The 13,146-nt window shown below is 39.6% G+C and overlaps 1 protein-coding gene across 1 annotated transcript; it reads right to left on the reverse strand.

Annotated features, from left to right (window-relative positions):
• Window positions 1-305: 305 nt before the first annotated feature.
• LOC115925196 lies at window positions 306-5,052 on the reverse strand. The gene is made up of 4 exons (XM_030988755.1): window positions 4,441-5,052; window positions 3,275-3,401; window positions 1,555-1,747; window positions 306-953 (listed from the first exon to the last, which is right to left on the reverse strand). The coding sequence occupies exons 1-4, from the start codon at window positions 4,781-4,783 to the stop codon at window positions 765-767; spliced, it is 852 nt and encodes a 283-aa protein (XP_030844615.1). The 5' UTR covers window positions 4,784-5,052; the 3' UTR covers window positions 306-764.
• Between the last annotated feature and the right edge of the window lie 8,094 nt (window positions 5,053-13,146).

Here is a 13,146-nt window from a genome sequence, read left to right on the forward strand (position 1 = left end):
GTGGGAGTGGCATTCCAAGCAGGTCGAATCGTTTCACGCGCATGGACCGATCTCTTTCAAACCACTGTCGAGGCCGTGATTGGTCAGTTCGTCAAGCTCTTATGGATTCGGGAGCGGCCAGTCAAAAGTGCGGTTGCAGTCGCCACGCGAACGGTTTAAAAATAAACACATGTGCAACACCGGAATGGGGGTTGTAGTGGGAGGTTTGATTGTGCCGTTTGAGCCAACAGCCGTTTGATTAAACGGCCTGGAGGCAATAATTTCCAAAATTCGAACCCAGTTATCTGATCATCACTATTTTTGGAAAAAACAAATCACAAACTCCAAATTGTCAGCTGGTGGTGACATGTTGCCATTTTTTCTTTCTATTTTTTTTATAGTATTTTGACCAAGACCATTTACCGTGTACAATCAACATAATAATTTTTGATTCGCACCAATACGCCTCCATGTTTTATTTTGTACATAGGTTTAATACGCACATACTTAATGATCATATGTTACAGATAACATTCCACTTAAAACTAAATTCTACGAATAAAACGCGATTTTCCAAAAATTGCCATAAACTGCTACAATTGCCACGAGCTAAAAAAAAACATTATAAAAAAGAGTATTCCAGTATCAATTGCGCTAATAGAATTGCAAAAAAATGACGGAGCCTAACGTTCACCAAGTAGGTTTCGATCATGTGTAATTTTGCATTAATTTATTAATTAAGAGTGTTGCAACCTCACAGTTGGAACGTTGGACATTCAGACCATTCAGTTTACCTCCTCGATTGTTCCCGAAGTGAAAAAATCCACCTCGCACTGCATACCCTGTTGGTAGATGTCCATGGCCTTCTGTGGATCCACGCCAAACCTCACGGCATTCTCGTTGATGTAAGTCGCGAGTGTATGGCTTCCCGGCAGGTTATCTTCTATCCAGAAACTGTACACGTTGGTGTCATTCTATAATTGCACAATAAAAAATACGTGACGTGCAAACCCGTACTTTGGACGAATAATTATACAGAATTTCGTTTAGTTTTCAGTTTACATATATGAATGTTTTTACCCTTTTTATTTGATGGCGGTTTTAGTTTGATCGATCCCAAAAAAACTTGTGTACATCACAACAATTTTAACTTCAAAAATTCCATCCGGCTTCAAAAATAAATACTCAATCAATTAATTATTGTTTTATTTTCATCAGGATAAACAAACAAAACATGTCTTCGTGAGGGTTACCCTGTGTGCCCAGAGTTTGAACAGAACGAAACGAAACTAGTAAGCATGTAAACAATGGGATATGAAATATGACGTAGTTTGGGAGCAGTACAGCAAGGGGTCGTGTGCAAAATGTTTCGGCGACCAACCCCTATAAATTGTTGGATTCTTAACAAGCTGAATACGATAATCCATAAAGCCCCGCCCCTTGCCGAACCGACCAATCATGACCGCGACTATGGTCCGACAGACACCGTTCCATGCGTGTGAGTGCGTGTAAAATGCGGGTGGGATTGGTCATTAAGAAAAGGGGCGGGGCTTAATGGATCTTGTCTATTCTTACTATGCCTGATTCGATCTGCTGGGAAAGCCACCCCCACAGCTTCTCACACGGCAACATGGCAATCAGCAGGTAAAACGGTTCCTCCTTTGTAGCCACGCCCAGCTCGAATTTAGAGTAGGAGGCAGCGGCGTCTCCCATGGCAATCCCTTTCGGGTCCTGGATGTACCACTCTTTGAACATTATCTCCGTGTACCTTCAAATACAATCATGAGCATACACGCTAAAAACATTTTGATTGAAAATAACCGATATACACGCTTAATACAGGTTGGTTGAAAAGGCCAAAATATAGACGAACTTCAAATTTAAGAAAATAGCACCAATCTGCACACTGCCAGGTTTGAAAACGAGGTTCTCAGTGTCTAAGGTACTATGCTCCATTTGCAGGCCAAAAAAAGAAAGAAAAAGGGGTAAATTCGAACGGCATTTGAAAGACAATACTAATTTTTAAATTCCTTAAAAAACCAAAGGGCTTGAATAAAGCTTTTAGTGGGAAAATAACGACTATTAGTTGGTCGAATCGACTTAAGTGATTGCAATCACCTAATTTACAGACCTTTTTTACCGAATGGTAGTACGTTTTGTGTGTAGAAGAGGTGTCACATGCATATTCACCTGTTCTACACATTTGTACATAATAGCAGTGAAGGGATGTTCCTTTGTCTACGCCAGGGGCGTACGCAGGATTTTTCAAGGGGGGGGGGGGGTTTAAAATCGGGCCCAAAATATTTTGCTCCCGAAAATTTGAAAATCGCGCCGGCCGAAAAGTCGCTCAGTGGTTGGGGGGGGGGGGGGGTGGGGGGCTAAGCGGTCACTTTTTTTTTTTTTTTTGGTCTCGAAATTTGAAAATTTGACATTTTTCTTCGTTGGGGGGGGGGGGGGTAAGGCCACCTTTTTAAGGTTAGTCGTGGGTATAATTTTTATTTTTTTTATTTATTTTTTTATATTTAAAAAAAAAAAAAAAAAAAGGGGGGGGGGGGGGGTCTCAGGTTTTTTTTTAGTGGGGTTTACACACATAAAAATACAAAAGGGGGGGGTTAACCCCAAAACACCCCCCCCCCCTACGTACGCCTCCTGACCACAGCAATTGTTGAGGGTAGAATGAGCTAGGAACTGTATATTTTGTATTTTACTCACTCACTAACTAGATCGATCGATTGATTGGTAAGCGGACATTTTTTTTTTTTTTTTTGGTAGTCCAAAAAAAATTGCAACGGCTCAGTCAGCCGAAAAGTCGCTTAGTGGGGGGGGGGTGGGGGGGGGGGGGGGGGGGGGGGGCTAAGCGGTCACTTTTTTTTTTTTTTGGTCTCGAAATTTGAAAATTTGACATTTTTCTTCGTTGGGGGGTGGGGGGTAAGGCCACCTTTTTTAGGTTAGTCGTGGGTATAATTTTTTTTTTTTTTTTTTTTTTTTTTTTTATATTTAAAAAAAAAAAAAAAGGGGGGGGGGGGGTCTCAGGTTTTTTTTAGTGGGGTTTACACACATAAAAATACAAAAGGGGGGGTTAACCCCCAAACATCCCCCCCCCCGTACGTACGCCTCCTGACCACAGCAATTGTTGAGGGTAGAATGAGCTAGGAACTGTATATTTTGTATTTTACTCACTCACTAACTAGATCGATCGATTGATTGGTCGATCAATACATCAATCAATCGATCAATCAAACGATCAATCACACCACCACTCACCACACCCATACTATTTTCACCAAACACTTACTCAGCGTAACTTTTTATGCGTGCGGCAATGAATTCCTTTAGGTCTTTATCGCAGGCTTTCATCTCAGCGATCCCAAAGTAGTCAGTGGCATTATCGCAGTACACGGCGTCCTGAACTGTGTAGCCACCTGTGGATTAAATGTGGGATATAGCTTTGTTTATGGTGAGAAGAGTGAGCAATTGGTTTGTATCTGAAAGCTCGCTATTTATAAAGATGACACTTCCAATCCCCCCTGGAAAATATTTTCGTCTGAAAAGCAGTCATCTTCGCGAATATTGTATTTTAAGACCTCCACAACTTGAACGCAGTGGCTTATTTCGATATGGTTGGTGTGCAAAAGCACAGAACGGTTTGACGCTATTTTCTCGTGACCCGGATATTGGCTTGAGCTCCAACATTGACGGGTCTGTTATTCCATGGCGCAAGGTATATACACTGTCCGTAAATGTTTTGTTCTCTGTCACTACTATGTCATACCAGTCCCTGGTCATACCTTTAAAGTTAACGACCAATGGATATCCAATTAAACTTATTTTCATAAACATGGTGTTTTTTATTCTTTGAAAAGTTGACTCCATGAAGATTACAAGTTTAAATTGGTTTCCATATTAAATCACTTCATACAAGGTTTATTTCTTCTTATTCTCAACAGTTTTGTGGTTGTAGGTTATGCAAAGCGTCAACCCTGAATAGAATGTTTAGTTAATGGGTTCTCACCTCTACAAACGGTGAATAACGTAAACAATATTTTTGACCGAAAGAAATACACTGCATTTTATTTGGTCGAATGTCCTTCTTAAAAGATGATGATGTATTACGCGAAAAAGATTGACAGACATCAATATTAAAAACTAGGAGCGTTCTGCTCCTAATTAAAAATTTGAAACTTTTTAAACTAGTAACTTATCGTCGGTGCTCGGTTTGCCATTGTTTATGTCTGATATGAAAGCTCATAATTTATCTTATAATAACAATTTAAGAATTTAACTTCCCCAATCGGTGCCTGTTGGTCCCCCATGATCCTCTTTTTCTTACGTTAGTTGAGAGCTGAGTTAATGAGATAGCCACCTGTCAGTGACCTCGCTGTGTGGTGTAATCCCTTCTGGCCCAGTAGTGTTAAGACATGCCGAATTGTACCAAATAGTCACCCAAATAAAAGAACTCACCGTAGTTGGTGGGATCCAGAAGACCACTCTTGATGCCCTGGATGAAGTCAGTGTCGAGTGCCGCCTGCGCCTGCACCTGACTTTTGTCCCATAGCCAGTCGGCTAAGGGCACCGCCTTTACCCCGTCCGGGGTGTCGACTTTGGTCAACTTTGCCGGCCCCTTTCCCGACTGTAGTAAGGCGGCCACCGCAGACGGCAGGTGTTTGACCATGGCCGCTGTGCTGCGCGGACTGCGGACATTTCGGGGGCTTCTCTTCAATGCCGACATGTTTAAGATAATACTCCAATCTTTTGGGCTGTTTAGTCTTGAAGGCCTGTTAGGGCAACCACAGCTTAAGAGCATCGACTGTGCGGTATCTGCTATGATTCAAACAAAACTACGGGTCTGATCGCAGAGAAGATCGCGGAGTGTTATAAAACGAGCAAGGTTTTATAGACACTGGTTTTTAAACTGAGAGCGTGTCAATAACATTAATGATTAAATAACCTACCCGGATGCGCGCAACCATAATTTTCATGGAAACTCGATCAAGTTCATATACCGCGGTTTTCCACAAACTGTTCCCTTTTTTAGCAGTAATGTGATCGGTAGTGTATGTTTACAGGTATTGCTGCGTGACGACTTGGCAGTGCAAGTAGGCGGTGCTTAGTGCGTGCAGTGACCCGGACTGGCAGGGTGCGCGTGCGCAGTTGCGTTTTAAGACCTCATAGTCCACTATGGTAGTGAAACATGGACTTTAGCCTCTGATACTAAAAAGCGTTTGGAAAGTTGCGAAATGTGGTTTCTAAGAAGAATGATGAAAATCCCCTGGACTGACAAAGTTAGTAATGAGGAAGTTCTTACACGAGCTGGAGTGCAAAGGAAAATGATACGTGAGATGTTGATTAGGCAGTTGAAGTTTATGGGTCACATTACACGTAAAGAAGGCCTAGAGAATTTTGCTTTGACAGGGAAAATTGTGGGAAGAAGGAGGATACTGTGGATGGACAGTCTCCAGAAATTGTTGGAAGAGAGAGGAGTGAAAGAACTGGGAGTGGTACTAATATAGAAGGCTAGGAGCCGAGGGTTGTGGAACAGCATGATCGCCAAAGTCAAACGATATGGCACTTAGAGAGAGAGAGAGAGAGTCCAGCGGATAGGCGGAAGTATTGTGTACTTTGTGGTAAAATCATGAAACTTGGTACAAACGTACTTTATACCAAAACATGCAATTTTAGATATAATCTCTGATTTGGCCTGTGGTGGCGATTGCGGCCATTTAGCATAAACACAGCTGAACTTGTTAAAAAAAAGATGGTAGAAATTCGGGATATGGAACGATGGGGATACAATTTCTTTATCCAAAGTGAACCCGTTCCACAATAATTATGAATATACATAAACATATAACAATATGCATATTTGGGAACAAGGTGGGGCACGATTCTCATGAAAGGAAAATATGAACATTATTTGGAAAGAATGCAAAACACCTTTCAAGTCCATTGTATATCACAAGAGTCGTTTTGAATGATTCGATGTGATTCAATACACACTCTTGTCATGATAACCGACACCGTGTCATTTTAAGCACTTTTGTACAAACCCCGCACGTAAATCCCATACATTATTGTGCGTGGCATTATAAGAGTCATTATTTCTTGGATTCCCCCTTTGATAATGTGGCGCCTGTATATTGGCATCACTTCAAATACTGCAGAAGGTACCATTGTATATTGTGAAGAATCCATGAATGATAATCTCTCTGTTATTCAGTTGTGACCCCAAAAAAATGAAGTAAATAAGGCTCTCTGGCAAATCTCTTTACAAATAGCTAAACTAGATATTGAACTCAGACATTTCGAGAGAAAAATTGTCGTTATAAATGGAATGGAATGAAATGTAGAGAGGGATGGTAAACTATATTATTTACAAAAACGTGCAATACGACCACAAAAAAAAGAGTGACTTTCGTAGTCCCAGTCTACCATTATTTGTTAAACAAAAAAGTATCCCAGTGTTTGAAATTGTAAAACTTGATATATCAGTTTTCATGTTTAAAGAGAAGGTTGAGTTCTGGGGAGAGGTTAAAAATAATTTGTGAGCGTTATCCATCTTATTATGCAAGTGTGGAAGAACATCAGAGAAAAAAATGTTCCCTGAGGAGCATGGCTCTTCAAATGCCTCCATTTTCTAAATATGACAAGTATAACAGCTACATTTTGTTTCCACTCCACCATCCAACAGAGAGTTACGTGCACATACACTATTCGCTACACATACCAACACGCACGCTTGCGCGCATATGCACACACACACACACACACACGCTTACACAGACACAATACACACTCGCGCAGCACACTCACAAACTCATACACCACTACAGGATTATGGCGTCAACCGTGGACCAAGTTTAGTACTTGTGTGTGTGTGCGTAGGTAATCACCAGCAACCGCGGACCACTCCATAGAAAACTACATCAAACCGCGGACGTACCTCCTATAGGATGATCCAGGTAGCGAGCGCCTCTCCCGCGCAGTCAAAAGGGGGCGCTGTGACATTTCGCGATACACATCGGACTGATCCAGTCGATGTTGCCTACACGCTGTGACATCTAATATTCAGACGCCCCCTACGTAGTAAATTTGATACGGCGGAACCGGTATCGCAACCGTAGACGGTCCCCCATTGCAGGTACGTCCGTGGTTTGAGGTAGTTTTCTATGGAGTGGCCCGCGGTTGCTGGCGTTTTCCTACGCACAAAGAACGTTTAAACACTTTGTTATTTTAAGTTTTACCTTAAGATTACTTTTTTTTTCTTTTTGAGGCTGCCATCCTAGTCAAGCTTCGCTTATGATTGCGGTCTCCTGCACTTTTTTCAACTGATAGTTTGGATAATACTTTAAATTCATAATAATATGTTATAGAAATATTAAGTTTCGTTATTTTATGTACAAATGTAAAAAAAAAAAAAAAAAAAAAAAAAAAAAAAAAGACCCGAATTTTATGTCATCTTTCTGTGTACAGTGCATGTTACTTTACCAAGACTGGGACAACTTTATTATCATTTTGATGACTCCAGAAACTTCAGTACACACCAATAATTAAATGCTATATGATCAACTTTTCCCAATCGATTCCACACCGTTTCCTTCACAATCCAATCGCATGACCAAAACTCAATTTTATATTTTGGAATCACAAAGGGATTCTCCCATTATTTTCCGATAATATGTTTAGAACTAATTTTTCATTCCATATGTTGTAGCACACTCGTATACGAGATTATCTTTCTTCCCATTGCCAGTTCAACTATAAAAACCCATATTATCCGTTTTACAGTAGTACATGAATGGAATTCAATTTGTAATAATCCTAAATCCAGCTCTACACTTTCTCGTTTTAGAACTCTATTCAAACGGTACATCCTTGACTGAGCAGACCCTTTCTTATCCTTCTCATTCTCACCTCTTCCATTTCTTCTCTTTCTTATCCCCACCTCTTCCTTTTCTTCTCTTCTTCTTTCTCACCTCCCCCCCCCCCCCCCTCCCACTCACTGTTATTTAGGGTACGCATATGCGTGTTCCCAACGACCCTACCCCCTTTCAGCAAAAGTCCGGTGTGTAAAGTCAATACGGGTCGACTTTTTCCTTTTGTTATTCGAGCCTTTTTCAGCACCCCCCCCCCCCCCCTTTCAGCAAAAGTCCGGTGTGTAAAGTCAATACGGGTAGACCTTTTTCTTTTGTTACGAGCCGGAGAGTTTTGGAACACGCATGGTATCCATCCGTTCACGAAATGGGGGGGGGGGGGCGGGCCTCTTCCCTTTCTTCTCTTGCTCATTTTGGACTCTCCCTTTCTTTTGGTATAGCTCTTGTGTGTTTGTGTGTGATTGTGGGTGGCGCGATAGCTCAGTCGGTAGAGCAGTGGTCTCGTAATCCGGTGAGCCGGCTTCGAAACCAAGTCGATGCGCTATCGCCCCTTGTTAAGGCATTACTCCTCATTACCAGGTCCGTCGACTGTCTGGTTGCTTACTAACAAGCATTTGTGCTTTTTTAGCAGTCAGGTAAAATAACCACCACCACCACCACAATATGCACTGTTGGTCATAAAGGTGCAATCATTTTGTTTTACCCCAATTTATGGAATGATTTTGAAAATGATTTATTCTTAATAGATCTAGATAACAGTATGCATGGAAAACCAGGCCATTGCTTTGCAACTGAATCATGACTATACACAGTGGGAACTAGCGTTGGGGGGCAGCCCCCCCCCCCCACAATTAAAAAAAGAAGAAATGAAATGCAATAAATTATCAGTAATTCATTGCATTTTCCCCCGCTCCTCAACATAAAAAAAATCCTCTGTGTGGCCATGCCGTGAACCATAATGCATTGCCGTACAGAGGATTTTGTTCCTGTTGGGAACAGGGGGAAAATTCAATGAATCATTGATAATTCATTGCATTTTCTTTGTTTATATTTGTGGGGGCTGCGTACAGTCATGATTCAGTGGCAAGGCCCCGGGATCAAAACCGTGTCGATGTGCTATATATTATCTCTTTTCCCCCCCCCCCCTCTCCCGTCCTCCCCCTCTCCCCTTCCTCTCTCTCTCTTTCTCTTTCTCTCTCCCCCTCTTCCACCTCCGTCTCTCAATCTCCCTCTTTCTCTTTTTGTATAATTAAAAAATTGTATTATAGATCATCTGAGGGGATCTCAGCTCCCGGATGAGGAAAGAAAAATCATGAGATTTCAAAATAACAGGAAATAACACCCATTTCGTATTCGGATATACTTAACTTATTTTAGAGCATGTACATGGCACAAATGTAAAAGAAATGTTGCATTACACCTTCATGAATCTGAGCGCCGCTTCTGCTAGTCTCTTGGAATAATTTGTATCATTACTGTTGATATTAAAGGTAAAGGCCAGTTTTGGAAACGCCCCCCTCTCAAAAAATGAAATGGAAGCTCTTATTACCAATCATGTGAAAGAATGTGTTCTGACTAATATGTGGTTATACAAATTTTGCCGAGAAACCGCCTACTAATTGATATATTTGGTAAATTATTATATCTATTTGGACCTGATAGATATAACGCACGGGTCGCACACGTGTGCGTAGTCCCATATACATCTTTCTGTGTACAGTGCTTGTAACTTTACTCAGACTGGGCCAAATTTATTATCATGTTGACGATTCCCTGAACCTTGCAGTACACACCAATACTTTTATGCTAGATGATCAACCTTTTGTGATCGATTCCACAACGTTTCTTTCACAATGCAATCGCATGACCATAACTGGTCTTTATCTTTAATATTTTGAATGTTATTATTACTAATGTTATTTAAAAAATAATCAAAATTGCTTTACACTTTAAAAAAAGCCAATCTATTGGACAAAGAACCTGTTGAATAAAATATTGTTGACCACTGCTGTGGTAAAATATTTATACTTAAATACGGATACATATAGTAAAGGAGACGCATTAAATATAAACTGATTTCACCCAAAAAAAAACGCATGCACGTATAGATGATAAAATCACTCAAGAACTCTCTCCACCTGTTGCAAACTCTGACATTTAGACGTTTCAACACCTAAGTCGAAAATCGTTGCTGTTCCGGTTAAATGTGTAATTGGTATACCTATGCATCTTGAATCCTTTGCTCCCAGTCGTTCTCGTTTGATACTACGTTTGGGAGACCCGATAACATAGATTACAGTGGAAGAAAGATATTTTTTCCTGGACTGAATAATCTGAATTTGTGTTGCTATCCATATAATTAGATATCTGCACCCCGGCTTCTTGCAAGCATTGAGCATCAAAATTCATTTCGGTTACCTCAATTTCATATGAGATGACATTGAGGTTATCGCGGCATTGTCTCTATTAAAAGCTTTGATTCATACAACACACAAAATATGACGGACAAGTTCATGGAAACATTTAACCACATTAAAGGTACTATGTCCTATTTGCAGCCCCCCCCCCCCAAATGAAAAGGTTAAATTCCAACGGCATCATTACCAATCTAGAACTTCTCAAAACGACAGGGCATGAAAATGGCTTTTAGTGTGAAAATAATGACCATTAGTTGTCGAATCGACTTCAGCGATAGCAATCACCTAAGCAATAATCTGATTTTCAGACCCTTTTATCAAATGGTCGTACGTTTAGTGCTGAACAAATATTCAATCAATTTAATATTGGCCATTGCAAGTACTGGCAAGTATTGTTGTAGACAAATGTTCATGTACCCTTTACAGCTAATGTTATGTATGTTATTACCAAAGAAAAGAGATGTTGGTTAGTTAGTCACTCAATAGTGTCTGGCAGTGAAGTCTGGAAGGTAAACCGGTTTCCTTGCACAATTTGAATACTAGGACACTGCCAATGTTTAAATTTCACAGGAAGGACATAAATGACATATTCATAATTCCTGCAAAGTTTTACAAAATATAATGTTAGCTGCAAAGGGAAGAAAGTACCATAACGGGATTGGATAACTTTGTTTCAGATTCGGAAACGAAACTAAATTTCAAAATCAAAGGGATCAGTGTGGGTTATTCGGAAACGTGGAGGGGCACGATTCTCATGAAAGGAAACATATTTACATTGTTTGGAAAGAGTGCAAACACGTTTTGAGTCCATTGTAAATCAATAGAGTCTTATTGAATGATTGGATAGGATTCCATGCAAATATTTGTCGATAACCCACACTGTGTCATTAAAGCACATTTGTATAGACTTCACACGTAAATCCCATAAATGATTCTGCGTGGCATTCTATGAGTTATTTTGTCTTGGATTCCCCTTTTGATAATGTGGCGCCTTTTTGTTGGCATCGCTTGAAATACTGAACTGTATGTACTATTGTACATGTGTACACTCCATAAATTATAATCTCTCTGTTATTCAGCTCGTGACAAAATAAAAAAAATAATCAAGTAAAAGAGGCTCGTGGCTTATCTCTTTACAAATAGCTAGACAAAATGTTGAACTCTTGTATGTACCACACCCACTTTCATTTTTACAGGGATTTTTTTATTGACCCTTTATACTTTGAAACTGGACATACAATTTATAAAAATGTAACTGTGACTGATTCCCTAATAATGTACCCCAAAAACCGCTGGATAGAGATATAAATGGCATACAACGAAAGGGTGTCACGTTCAATATCAATACCAACAGTAATGATACAAATTATTCAAAGAGACTAGCAGAAGCGGCGCTCAGATTCATGAAGTTGTAATGCAACATTTTTTTTTACATTAGTGCCATGTATGTTCTAAAAGGAAGTGGTTGTTATTTCCTGTTATTTCGAACTCTCATGATCTTTCTTTCTACATCCGGGAGCAGAGATCACCTCAGGTGATCTAGGGATAAAGAGAGTCTACATAAGTCCCAGAGAACTGTAATATAATGTTTCAATTATATAAAAAAAGAAAGGGAGAGGATGAGAGACGGAGGGGAAGAGTGGGAGAGAGAGAGAGAGATAGAGAGAGGGGAAGGGGAGAGGGGGAGGACGAGAGAGAGGGAAAAGAGAGATGTATATAGCACATCGACATGGTTTTGATCCCGGGGCCTCACAGTTACGAGGCCATTGCTTTGTTACTGAATCAAGACTGTACGCATCGGGGGCTAGCGTAGGGGGCAGCCTCCACACAAAAAAAATCAAACAAAGAAAATGCAATGAATTATCAATGAATCATTGCATTTCCCCCGGTCCCCAAAATGCAAAAAAAAAAAATCATCTGTACGGCCATGTATTATGGTTCAAGGTATGGTCACACAGACGATTGTTTATGTTGAGGATTGGGGCAAAATGCTATGAATTATTGATAATTTATTGCATTTTCTTTTTTCCTTTTTTTTTATTTGTGCGGGGCTGTTCAATCAGGGAAAGGTTATGTAAATATGTATTCCATTATTTTTCAGACTTGAAATAGAAAGGTGAGCCCATACAATAAGAAGATGATATATACCAACTTTATTCATTTCGATAACATTATACACAGATATATGCATAATGCTTTTACAATTTTGCAGCGTGTAACCCATAGTGCCATGCTATTTAGTATAAGTAGGTATGGCACACCAAAAACAATTACAACAAACACATTTTATTTGATGGTTGCAAATGATCAAGCTTGATGAAAGCTTCAAAAAAAAAAAAAACAGAATTGAAATCGGTCAATGCGTTGTGATTTCATACCATTTTTTTTATATCGGAAAATTACCGAAAAAACCTGCCAGAAATGGTCAAATTGGCAAAAATGGCATAATTCGACAAAGTTGACTTAACTTAATTCATCACTTTATTGGACACAAATGATAAATTAAATTATCAGACACTAAAAAATCATCTTTGTGGTAAAGATACCAAAAAGAAAATTCATATATCTATTACCGTTTTGAAAACAGAAGCCAACAAAATAAGTCATTTTTGCCTAATTAATATGCGCATATGTATTCAAATCAAAATCGAACATGATACATCAGTCAAACCCATGTATATCAGACAGGTATGGGTATATATTTCATTTGAAATTTTTAAAAATCATGAATATTCATCAAATATGCAAATTAGGTCATTTCAGCTAATTATATATTCGCGCACTCATTATGCAGATTAGTAAAGTCAAACTGCTCATTTTGGGGGCATTTTTTAAATCATATATTCATAGATCATATTTACACCAAATATTAACGTTAA

The sequence above is a fragment of the Strongylocentrotus purpuratus genome, unplaced genomic scaffold (genome assembly GCF_000002235.5).
Source record: "Strongylocentrotus purpuratus isolate Spur 01 unplaced genomic scaffold, Spur_5.0 spur5_scaffold_17, whole genome shotgun sequence".
NCBI lineage: Eukaryota > Metazoa > Echinodermata > Echinoidea > Camarodonta > Strongylocentrotidae > Strongylocentrotus > Strongylocentrotus purpuratus.